A 12435-nucleotide genomic window follows, 5' to 3' on the forward strand; every position below is an offset into this window, starting at 1 on the left:
TTCCATGGTGTTTTGTGCTACTAGAGATAACTTGTGTACAGCAATGTCTACTTTACGAAAAAGGGTTTCCGTCAGCAACACTACAGATTTCCATGGTGTTTTGTGCTACCAGAAATGTCTACTTTGACTGTCCAAGTCTCTCTGTCCCCTAACTTCCTACGTTGAGCAGTGCTCCGTCAGTCTAAAATTTTCAACTCGTATTTTGACTGTCCAAGTTCTATCTTTGAACAGCAATATTAAAACATCATTATTATTATTAAAAATTATTTTCTTCTAATTTTGATTTTGTAACTTATTCAGAAGCATGAAAGAAGAAGAGATTTACAATCAGAGCTTGAACTTTGCCCTATAATAAAATTCAGTCAGGGTTTTGCTGAATTATTAGTTCTGTAGTATGAAAGCAAAGGTTATTTTTAAGTCACCCAACAATTCCAAAGAGTATCAATACAAGCTTCGAGAATCCACTATTTCTGGACACCTCAAATCCAGCCGCAAAAAATAAGGAGGAAGTTACTGTTATTTCCTCGATAACCATCTACATTCATATTTATCTAACAGAACAGTGATGAATGTACATGGGCTACGCACCAAAAGTCATGATCTCTTGAGCTCCTCAAAGACACGTCTTGACACCGTGCGCATGAACATCCTTATACCCTGCCACATTGAGAAATATGAATATATTCATTCATATTAACAGCGGAATTAGCTTACCATTAAACATATAAGCTCGGTAAGTTTCAGTTCAAGCATGTCGTGAAATACATCCGTGGAGGGCGTGATGCCAACAACGCTCATACACTGAGCAAAACACTGTTAGAACATGGCATATGTTCAGAGTTCAGACTGATCTCTTGCTAGCAAATTGTTGCCTTATTAGTACTAAATTGTTTTTTCTTGGCACTAAATTACATTAATAGCATTAGCAATCAGAAGCTTTCTGAAATAGCACTTGCTGGATTCTGAGCCTGTAGATTTAGACATGTGGTGTATGCATCGGTAATCTGTAATCTGTATCAGAAAACAAACATCAGTTCAGGTTGAGAGTTTCTGAACACATGAATCGGTTAACAGATTTCATGATCAGCTCAACCGATGATTCAAAGACCGTGAAACAAAGCAAATTGGCTCCTCCTCTCTTGTCTGCTTGCAACTAAAGGGTGCAAAATGCGTTTCTTTATACCTCCTCCATACTGCCTGGGTTGCTTTTTCTTCTGGCTTACTTTCTCTTTGCCAAAGCATGAAGCAACATATGTTTTTTTTTCTTTTTCTTTTCCTTTTTCTTTTGCAAAGATGATTGAGATGCAGCTGCTCTTACAAGCTTGATTTTTTTTGCTTTTCCAGCACTACCGATTTCCATGGTGTTTTGTGCTGCTAGAGATAACTTGTGTACAGCAATGTCTACTTTGACTGTCCAAGTGTCCCTGTCCCATAACTTCCTAAGTTGAGCAGAACCCCGTCACTCTAAAATTTTGAACATGTATTTGACTGTTCAAGTTCAATCTTTGAACAGCAATTTTTAAACATTATACTATTATTAAAAAGCATTTTCTTCCGATTTTGATTTTCTAACTATTCAGAATCATTGAAGAAGAGATTTACAATCAAAGCTTGAAGTTGGCCTATAATAAAATTCAGTCTGGGTATTGCTGAACATCTGAACATACTCATTATTACTCCCTCCGTTCGGAATTACTTGTCGCAGAAATGGACGTATCTAGACGTGTTTTAATTCAAAATACATCCATTTCCGAGACAAGTAATTCCGAACGGAGGGAGTAGTTCTGAAGTATGAAAGCAACTTCTAATTCATCCAACAATTCCAAAGGGTATTAATGAAGCTTCAAGAATCCACTACTTCTGGACACTTTAAATCCAGCGGAAAAAAAGGAGTAAGCTGTTGTTATTTCCTCGATAACCATCTGGACGTACACCGAGCAAAACACCCCTGCAGCAAACTGTTAGAACATGGCATATGTTCAGAGTTCAGACTTCAGAGTGATCTGTTGCTAGCAAATTGTTGCTTATTGGTACTAAATTGTTTTTTCTTGGCACTAGATACCTGCTGTGTCACTCTCGGTTACATTAATAGCATTAGCAATCAGAAGCTTTCTGAAATAGCACTTGCTGGATTCTGAGCCTGTAGAGTAGATTTAGACATGTGGTGTATGCATCGGTAATCTGTACTCTGTGTCAGAAAACAAACATCAGTACTCTCACAAAAAAAAACATCAGTTCAGGCTGAGAGTTTCTGAACACATGAATCAGTTAACAGATTTCATGATGCGCTCAAACGCGATGATTCAAAGACACACGTGAGAATACAACAGCTGGGATGCATGTATAGCTGCTGATCTCTTTTGTTTCCTCAAAAACATAGCAAACAAATCACGCAGAGACCAAGTTCGTTTGTGGCAGGTACAGAAAACCAGGTCAGCTGCTTCAGTAAGGGTCGATGCGTAACACACCCAACAAGCCGTTTCTTTGTTCAGATACATATATGCATGGAAAACACTCAAATCATATGCCGAGCAAACTATTGGAACCTCACATGAGTTTCAGAGTTTATGGCATTGGCAATCTGATTACCAGAGGTTTCTGTGAAATTTATAGCACTCGCAGGGTTCAGAGTCTGTTTTTTTAGATTTTAACAGTTGGTTAATGCATTGGTAAACTGTGACCATGTCATCATCAGTAGTATAATAACACTGCCAAACTTCTATCTAAAGCAAGGGAATAAAACACTAGTAATTCCAGACTATACATTCAGAACACAAAAATCGCACAGTTGAGGAATGGTCAGATGCGTCCCAACACGTAGCTGTTACTTTTTATTATTTTTCATAAACATAGCAAACAAAACACACGAGCAGCCGAGCTGTGTCTTGGTTCAGTTCAGCCGAGCTAGCCTTGTAGATGCACGCAGGCACACACAGGCAGCTCTTACAATTCCCCACACGTACACACGCATAGCAAGCATTCATCAAAGCCACACACACACAAATGGAGACTGGTGGATGCACGCAGGCATCCACAGTAAAAAGCCGCTCCAATCTCAAACCACACGCACACACACCCGCACCGTCCGTCTCTTATTTGAAATCCACAATATAATAAACGGTGAGAGTCACCATAAGCTCGCACCTAATAAGGCTAATACCAATCCAAGCAGGCACAGAAAGCAAACCAAACGCATGATCCAACAGCAGCAACGTCCATCACCTCCACATTCAGATTGAGGAAACACCACAGTGCAGAGTTCACCTAGGCGACATACATGAGAGACATCGAGAAACAAGATGGTCAGTAACTGAATGCAATCAGGAGCAGTGGCAAATGGACTCACAAGTCATTTGCATGTATAATTAGTACCTGAGGACGGACACCCTGGGCAGCTTCTCCTTGTAGTAGCGTGAGTGGACCGGCGCCTTGAAGTGGTCGGAGCGGTGGCTGACGTCCCACTCCAGGGCGTCCCACACGTCCTTCTCGATCTCGACGGCTGGCTTCTTCTCGCCATTGCCACGCGCACCCACGGATGGCAGCCGGCGCAGGCTCCAGCATCCCCTGATCTTGATGCTCTCGAGCATCGGGGCCACCATCTTGACCTCGCATATGTTCTGCAGCTTCGGGAGGTCATGCAGGTGGATGGTTGTCAGCTTCGGGAATAGTACACCGCGGGTAGTTATTTTTTTAGGGTACTTTTCGTCCAGTATGAAGACATGGCTGAGGTCGCCGCAGTGGATGATGTGGAGGGTCTCCAAGCTGGGGAAGGAGGAGACCCAGAGAGGGAGCACAAACTGGAGGGTGGGGCATGAACGCAGCTGAAGGTGCTGTAAATTTTGGAAGGATCCAATCTCACCATCCAAAACAATAAGGTGTGCATCAAGGGGCATTTCTCACGATAGCCACGTCATCAGGGCAATTGTTCTACCGTCCTAGATAACGCCTCGATTGGGTGTTACAGAATTGATACGTGGAGAAGGAAAAACGCGGCCGCGATTGGGTGCTTGACTCGTTGCTTGGTCTTCGACTATGTACCGTCCTAGATAACGCCTCCATTATCTGTGTGTGCGTGTGGTTTGAGACGGAGGAGCAGCGCTGGCAGTGGTACAGAGCCGACAGAGGAGAAGGTGCTGGTGGTGGTTTCGATCCATTATCTGTCGTGCGGCCGGGAAGCGGCGGGATGATTCGGCCTTGTCGTGGGAGGCCGAAGATGGAGAATGGGACGAGGACGTCCGCGCCCAGCCAGTGGAGCCCCAACTTGGGTGCGCGACGCCCAAACCCTAGCGCCGGCGCCTCCACTTCTCTCCTCGTCTCCTTGCGCGCAGGTATCTTATGTTCCTTCCCCGCCGCCGCCACTTCATGTGTGTGCCCGTTGTTGATCCGTGCGTGCTAATCCAATCCTTCCGTTTGCAGAGGGGTGGTTGGGGCGAGGAGAAGGTCTGCGAAGCGCACATGACCTCGAGCCAGTCGCCGTCACCACCTCTCCTCTCCTGAGCCCTCGATGTCCTCGAGCCAGTTGCCGGCCATCCCCATGGTCCTCACGTCTGTTTTCTCCAGCGCGCCCTCGAGGCCGGATGATGCAGAGATGTGCGAAGGATCTGGTTGTTGTCGTCTTCTGTGTACGATGGACCCTCGGCGGCGCGATGCCAGTCCGGCGTCACCGATCAGAGAAGCTAGACTGAAGCGGAGGCGGACGGCAGCCTGGACTTGCGAACCAGAAAGTTCAAGTGCCAGATAAGTGCGTCCCCTATCTTCCTCTTTCCTCGAGGTAATTTTCCATGTATCCATCCCTCCAATGCGAATGTCACTGTTTGAGCATTGCCCTTCCTGATTGATGCCTTCCATGTATTCATCCCAGTTCATTTAGTATTTCTCAGCAAACTAATGGCTCATAGGAATGGTAACTCAGTACGATTTTCAGGTAAATCATGTTACTGAATACATGGTTGTTATATCTTAGTAAAAAACGAACAAATATATATCATGATTTATACTGTGCGGGTGCTCACAATATCCTTCTTTTCATAGCCATCTTACAAGTAAAACGTGAATCTCTGATTTGTCAAATGGTTCTTGATCAAAATATAGAAATGATGATAATACAAAAAATATACATGGTTGCCATTTGTGTGAGTGAATCTACATATTTATTCCTAATGTTCAACTAACTGGCACTAATGCTATGTTGTATATCTCTTAGTAAAACTATGAAACTATGATTTGTCAAACTCTGTTTGCAAGTATTTGTTCTTTCAAGTGAGTTTTTAATGGCTTTCGCTTTTTTTCTCATTCATGCCTTGAAAATAATGGTTTAAGCAATTTTAGATTAGATTGTTCTGATTGCGGTCGTTCTGGTGAGTGATATTGCAACAATTTTACATACTGCCTCAGTTTCTGAAATAGGGGATGCTCGTTTGATTTGTGTTACTTTATTTCAGGGTGTCTGCTCTTTTGCGCGTAGTTAGAAAGGTCAAGATAAGGATAATTCAGAGGTACGCATCATTATATAAAACTTATCTACTTTGCGTCATGAATTGATCAAAGGATACAAAATTAGCATTCTGCTTTACGAACACTAGCTGGCAAGTGATCCATACTGTTTCAGCACGCCGAGACTTAGTTTGTGGTAATACCGCCTGATGGTTTAAATTGATGGCTTTGCAAGGTGGAAAGGTGGTTGTATGAACAAACAACTTCTTGAGTCGATGAACTTTATTAGAGGGATACCATTGTTATTCTGTTAAGGCGGTTGTTTGGACAAACAACTTCTTGAGTCGATGAACTTTATCTATTGCTTCTCATTTATTTCTTGATGCAGCTTCATTCAGATTTAAGTGCGCTACTGATGGTCATCTCTTGCGATTGCGTGCAGCTTGCTTCTGACAGAGCCAAGTCATGCCCTCATGAGGTTCCTTTCTTCAGCCAAACTGAATTTTAAGCGTGCCTTTTGCATTTTGCTCGTTCAGGTGTTGAGATTTCCCAGCTCAGTTGTAAGGAGAACGCTCCTATGCTTGGCGCTGAGGTATGTGTGTGTCTCTCAACTCTCGTTTCCGTGCAAGATTCAATGCCAAAATGTATGAACATCTATCCAATATCTCTTGTTTGCTGTCTGTCAGAGTTACCAAACTTCCTGAAGATGTGAAGAAAGAACCTGAAGACCCAGATAGCAGGTACTATCCGGCTATATGTATTTTTCATCAGGATTTCAGTTATGACTGCTGCACTTCAGACTTTAGAAATCCAAAGTTTTGATTGATATACAATGTGTGCTTCCGTTCATGTCAAATTTGATAGTTGAAAACAGTTTTAAGGGAGGACTTTAAAGAATATTTTGCCAAATTTGTTAAGTGCGGGTAATTTGACTTTTGGTGGTCCATATTTTTTCTTCACAATTTGTTCTCATACCATGACTAGCAATCTTTGTTTACATACTATTACTATGTGACTGTATGACCTGTAAGATACCCTATTGTTGATGTGAGATTATTGCAGATTTAACTCTTAAGCTTACTAAAATAATAGGCAAAGAAATCAGAAGTTTTAACTCAATTGTCATAATATTTTATTCACATATACCTTCACCATTAGGTTTTGTAGTAAAGAAAATTTTAACTCCCAAGCTTGCTGGGAAAAGCACAGAAATCAGAAGTCTCAGGAGGCGCACGCACTGAGGGGTCCGCACCGCACAAGTATTTAAAGCTGGTAGCATGTTTCATATTTTGTCTGATGAATTTATGTTTCAAAACATTATTGCTGAGTATGGCATGGACGGTGAAATCCCAACCAAAGGCGATGTCTGTAACTATGACATTGTTCTTCTGGAAATGCTAACACAGAAATGACCTCCTCATGAAGAATTCAATGATGGGTTTACGCCTTGCAAGTATGTAGAGGCACCTCTTTCATGGACTGGAAGACATTCTTCACCTCAACCTTACTTCAGAAATATGAGATCAACCGGTTGATGATATCTCTAACTTGCAAGAATACAAGAACTTTATGCCGAAGGATATATGTGCTCTCCGACTCTTTAAATATGGCATTTTATGCTCTGTAGAATCACCAAAAGAAATACACATGCATGGAACTTCTATGCTTGCTCTGCTTAATCAATACTCTTGGTGCTGCAGTTCTATTGCCATGTCTTGTATTTTTAACAACCAACATGCAACTATCGCTCTTTTGGACTGCATGTCTACTCGCTGAAGTAAGAATCATGTCATACATAGACGTTAACTAATACGTTAGATTGATTAGTGCGCAAAATCCCGCCTCAAGAGGCGCCACCAGGTGGCGCCCCAACTACTAGTATCGGTTAAAGCGTGAACCTTTACTCACAATCCTGCGGGCCATTAGGAGATCTGACACCCATAAGGTCTCCAATGCAGTAAACTCGAATGAATTCCCAGGGAAGACGGTATCCACTTTTGGGCACCTCTCCACGCAGCACCACCTAAGCTCCACCCACGATTTGTATTCAGGAATAATAGCACGTACCAAGACATCATGCACATGCAGGGATTCTGCACGCTTTTCCATCAGGGCGCCTAGTGCTACGTCAAGTTCTCTCTCCACGTAGAAGCTCCCATCAGCAATCTCTACATGTCGATCAGACTTTGTAGTCGGAGGCTGTGGAAAGGCCTGCATTGGGGCAACACCAACCATCCCAACGACATCACTGTACCGGCCTGTTGGAATAAGCTGCAGGCTCTCTTGATCACTGGGGCCAATCATATCCTTGCTGGTTGCTTCAAATTGAATAATCCCGTCATACACAGGTGAGGATGTGACGTGGATATTAAAGTGGACACCACCTTGTCTATAATTAAAGATCAGATTCCACAAGGAGTGAGTAAGCCGTGCATCTACAACAACACCATGCACCTGCAACCTGGTGGGTTTGTTTTTACTGATGGATGGCCGAAGAGGACACACTATTCCAGCTCGCGTGTCTACGCACAGCAACTCCAGGTCAGGAACACTCTCGTGCAAAAAGGTTATTGCACGAAGGTGCTTGCATCCTATTAGAAACAGTCGCTTGAGTCTTGGGACTTGCACCACCATAGTCTTGAAATCAAGTATCTTGATTGATGTTCCAGAGAGGTCCAATTCCACTAGGTTTAGTAGCCAACACAAGAACAAATTCTCCAGTTGTTTGCAGCCTGCTAAAGAGATCTTGGATACTCTGATATCCTTATTATCTATTGTACTGGATGGACGAAATTGTTCCAGAGGTAGCTCAATAGCCTGTGTCCATTTAGAAGCTGCACCATATCCATTAAAGCTAAAGGATTCGAGGGAAGGAGGAAGCCCACCAACGCTTTCCAGTTCATTACAACCATCAAGTACAATCAACCGGAGGCTACATGCCTTTGATAGGCTTGGTGGAAGAATTTTCATGTGACAATTGCCTGTCAAGTCCAGTATTTCCATACATTTCTTATCTGTAAAGGAGTTATCGACATCCTCTGAGGTCGCACATTGACATGTTGGTTTGATTATTCTGAGCCTCTGGAGGTTAGGTAACCGCCCCTGTAGCTCAGCGGTGTATTGCCAGCCCCTGACTCCCTCTATATTTAACTCTCTGATACTTTTCATGAGATTTAACATTTCCTTGGATAAGATTTCATTCCAATCGGTGTAACGCAGGTCCAACACCCACAAGCTATACAGACATAACCAAACTGCATGATTCTCTCCTCCAATAGTTTTGTCATCTGTACAATGGTCCAGTCCAAGGAATCTTAGGCCACGACACTCCAGGAAAGAAGGTGAAGCAAAACTGAAGGAACAGCAGTAGAGAACCAGCACACCGAGCTTGCTGCAATGATCAAAAAATTCATCTGGTAAAGCTGGTGGGTGTTTGGATATTTCAAATGCCAAGAAGAAAGATGATGCCGTTGCAGGTATTGCCTTCATACCATGTACTTCTGCATCTCTTGACGTGACCGAAATCCAATTGTATGGGCCTTCTTCATAGACATCATCATCTTTAATTACCAAAAAAGGAGACTCCGAATGTTTCATGAACATTTTAAGAACATGGTGGTCAAGCAGAGAAGCGTCACACTTCCAATTTATCTCTCGATGCAATGCATTACTGATATCCCTTGCTCTGTCCCCTTGTATGATTGCGTTGCATATCCAATAGTTGCAAGCATGAGAAACCCAACCAAGTTTACTAAAGTTGTGGAAATTATAGTGCAGGAATAACTCATAGAGACAACAATCTGCAATAATTTTTGGGTCAATGCCGAGCATACACGGGTTGCAAGCAACCATGGTAGCAGCTAGTTGATGTAGCAGTTCACGAAACTCTGAGCTTGTCAATCGTCTGATATCACAATGAAGGAAATCCTGAGTATATCTTAGTTTTTTTGCTACCTCGGAATGGTCGTGATGCATGGTCAGGCAGCTTCTGTTGAAGGTCCATATCACCTTGTTGTTGTTGTTGTCATATATTCCAAGAGGAATACCCATGAGACCTAAGTCAATTTCCTCATCACCCCCATTAAGAAAAATCATTACAAATTTGATATCCCTCATGGTCCGATAAATCACTTGACTAACACTATATATCTCATGCCTTTCGCTTTCATGATGGCCCCGAAAATCATCATCTTCATCTTGCTTATCTAGAATAGCCATTACAGAGTGGTCAATTTGCAATTCCTCTGCAATTGCCCTCTGCACTCCTCTTCTATTTTTCCACTTTGAGCAATCTACAAAGATAGTTTTGTCAAACCATAGTTTTGGAGTGGTTCTCCTAGATGGAAGCACTGCAGCTACTGATCTAAGAACAGCGGATGCTCCAAATCCATTCCAACCATCAAAACATATGACCCTCCAGTTATACTCGAGTTGAATAACAAAGAATAATTTTTCTGTGGCTTCGTCAACATCTTGGGCATGGAGCGTCTGAAATAAAACATGTCAATAAGTGAGAACGCCTTTGGTAGCTGCAACACTAATTTAACATATACCAATGACGCCTGTCTGAACAAGCAAATTTGTTGGAATAATCTTGATTAGATGCTGAGTTGAGTAGGAGTGGTTTCAGTCTGGATGTCCTGGTCGATTAGGCACTACGTGTGTATGTGTGTATATATTTAGAGAAGCACATGAGTGCGGCCCTAGTTTGTACCAGGTTGTGAGCTTTGAGGAATAAATAGAAAGAAAAGAAAGGCACCAGACATGCCTTTGGCAAAAGATTTTCCAGCGTGCTGTGTTTCGCGTGAGCATGTGTTTACGATCTTGGGTCAAATTCAACAGAATTGGTATTACAACACTCATTTGGATCACATCTACCACTTACGGCCAGTCCACAATTAATTGTTTACGGAATCCAGTGTACCTATAGGCGGCTATCATGATAATGGTGCCTATGGTTTGCTGAGTTTCAATCTTTTTACGTACAGTCTGCATGTGGATCTGTCATGTTTCCTAGTGGTGTTGCAATTGCCTTTAAACAAAATAACTTTGGTGACCCGCATGCAGGAGATAAACTTGTTGGCTTAGAGAGACCGACAAATTAACTTGCATCACCAATTTAATTTCTTTTCAATATACGACCATATCGAGTGCAACCAGAAACAACAAAATCAACCAAGGGATATGAGATCAGTAGTCCTCTTATACACCTCTAGCAGAGAGAGATTTTCTATTCACAAATCAAGCGCTTCTTGCTAGCTAGCTAGTTGTATATAGTAGTCAAAGCCGTTACACCACCGAAAATGCCCCTTGCTATCAGTGAGAAAGCCACAAATAGCGCTCTAGCGGCTCCTTATGATGCACAGTTCGGGATTACACAAAAAAAAGTATGCCATACACAACCATGAAAGAGTCAACCATGTGCTACTTTAATTTGTGAATGTAAGTATGCACGAAGAGTATTACCCAGTCTCTGGGACCACTCATGACGAATCCCTCTGCCAGTGACCAATGGAGAAAATCAGTTGGAGATTTAACTAATCAATCTCAACCGAAGAGGACTCGGATCAAAGTCAACCGGTCTAACCCATCGGTCGGAAGATCACTCACCAAACCACCTGCGTTCACAATAACAATTACATCATGTTGAATCTCCAACTGATTTTTGGCAAAAAAAAAAAAAAAATCATGTTGAATCTGTCTGTGCTTGGCCACTGCTAATAAATTAAACCGGAAGTGCTGCTTAGTCACATGGGATTTTTGGCAGAAACATAGCTGGAGGGTATAAACGAAACCAATTTAACAGCGTGTACCTTGATGACCTATAACAGCAGCTCGCGAGAACACGAGTGTTTACATTGAAATCTTCTACTGTGGCTGTTGCCAATCCACCCCAAGACCAGAGCACAAGTGCATGCAGGAGTAGGAAGCTTTTCAGTCAGAAGCTTCAGGCAGCAGCAGCAGCAAGTTGGCTCCTCCTCTGTGTAACTAACCGAAGAGCGCACGATCCGTTGCGTGTTGCCTCCATACTATGCTCTGGTTGCTGCTGGGCCCTTTTTTTGCCTCTTTTCTACTGTGTTTGCCAAAGCATGAAGCAAGGTATATATGCCCTCATCTGCTTTTGCTTTTTCTAAAGATGATGATTCAGATGCTCTTGCGTGCTACTGTCTTTGATTCTTCACGCTAGCTAGTTTACTTTGCCCGTCAAAGCTCAGTAATTCCTTCTCCTTTGTTTAAAGGTAAAAAGAAAGGAGTAGCAAACCCCAACAACAGTGTCAGCGTAGCGATCTGCCAGAGTTGTCTGGTCCGAGGCCTGGCTCCGGCACCAGCCAGATGTGAGCGAGTGCGCCCGTCCGTTCGACTCCGACCCTCCGTCTCCACCTCCATCCTCCGCCGACATGAACTCCGGGCCCGCCGGTCCGTCCGCCACCACTCCCGTGCACAAAGGATTCTTTAGATTAGGGAGTGTTGTGGGTTTCTTATTAAAAAATCCGCATGATTCAGTCCTATGGATCGAATAACAAACATAAAAAAATCATAACCCTCCACCATTCATATGAAAATCCTTTAAATCAAAGAGGCCATAAAAAGAAGCAAATAATCTAAACCCGCACTGACAATACCCAATACCACTTTAGTGCCCATTTTTTTTAACCAGAGACAGACTCTCAATCCCAAAGATTGGGAAGAAAACTCACCGCGGTGGGTAAGAACACTAAATATGAGAGCAACCCTACTGGTCCATCCAACAAACCACACCCAACCGAAAATTTGATTTTCTTTCTTCTTCTTTAAAATTCAGCCTAACTAGAATCCAATTTTTTCAAGACGAACAAAGGACATGCCCTTGGTCCCAAAACATCATGGAAGAAAATTCATGGCAGTCAGAAAGAAAACTCATGGTGGTGGGAAGGAATAACATGTCGGGGGAAATTAAAGCACACGGCGACACATGGAAGGACCACAGTCGAAGTCAGAGTTATTTGGTGATAGACCATAAAA

General features: G+C 42.8%; 1 protein-coding gene across 1 annotated transcript; it reads right to left on the reverse strand.

Moving 5' to 3' along the window:
• Positions 1-6780: 6780 nt before the first annotated feature.
• On the reverse strand, positions 6781-11495 carry LOC123172325 (uncharacterized). Its single transcript, XM_044589316.1, has 3 exons — positions 11247-11495; positions 10900-11051; positions 6781-9921 (listed from the first exon to the last, which is right to left on the reverse strand). The coding sequence occupies exons 2-3, from the start codon at positions 10918-10920 to the stop codon at positions 7309-7311; spliced, it is 2634 nt and encodes an 877-aa protein (XP_044445251.1). The 5' UTR covers positions 10921-11051; positions 11247-11495; the 3' UTR covers positions 6781-7308.
• Between the last annotated feature and the right edge of the window lie 940 nt (positions 11496-12435).

Source organism: Triticum aestivum, unplaced genomic scaffold (assembly GCF_018294505.1).
Source record: "Triticum aestivum cultivar Chinese Spring unplaced genomic scaffold, IWGSC CS RefSeq v2.1 scaffold14786, whole genome shotgun sequence".
NCBI classification, from domain to species: domain Eukaryota; kingdom Viridiplantae; phylum Streptophyta; class Magnoliopsida; order Poales; family Poaceae; genus Triticum; species Triticum aestivum.

What these genes read in the sequence shown, in the direction of transcription:
- LOC123172325 (XM_044589316.1), bottom strand. Translation starts at nt 10,920, where the DNA reads ATGAGTGGTCCCAGAGACTGG. An exon ending in TGAGTGGTCCCAGAGACTGG is followed by an intron (nt 9,922 to 10,899) that starts GTAATACTCTTC and finishes GTTTTATTTCAG; the next exon opens with ACGCTCCATGCCCAAGATGT.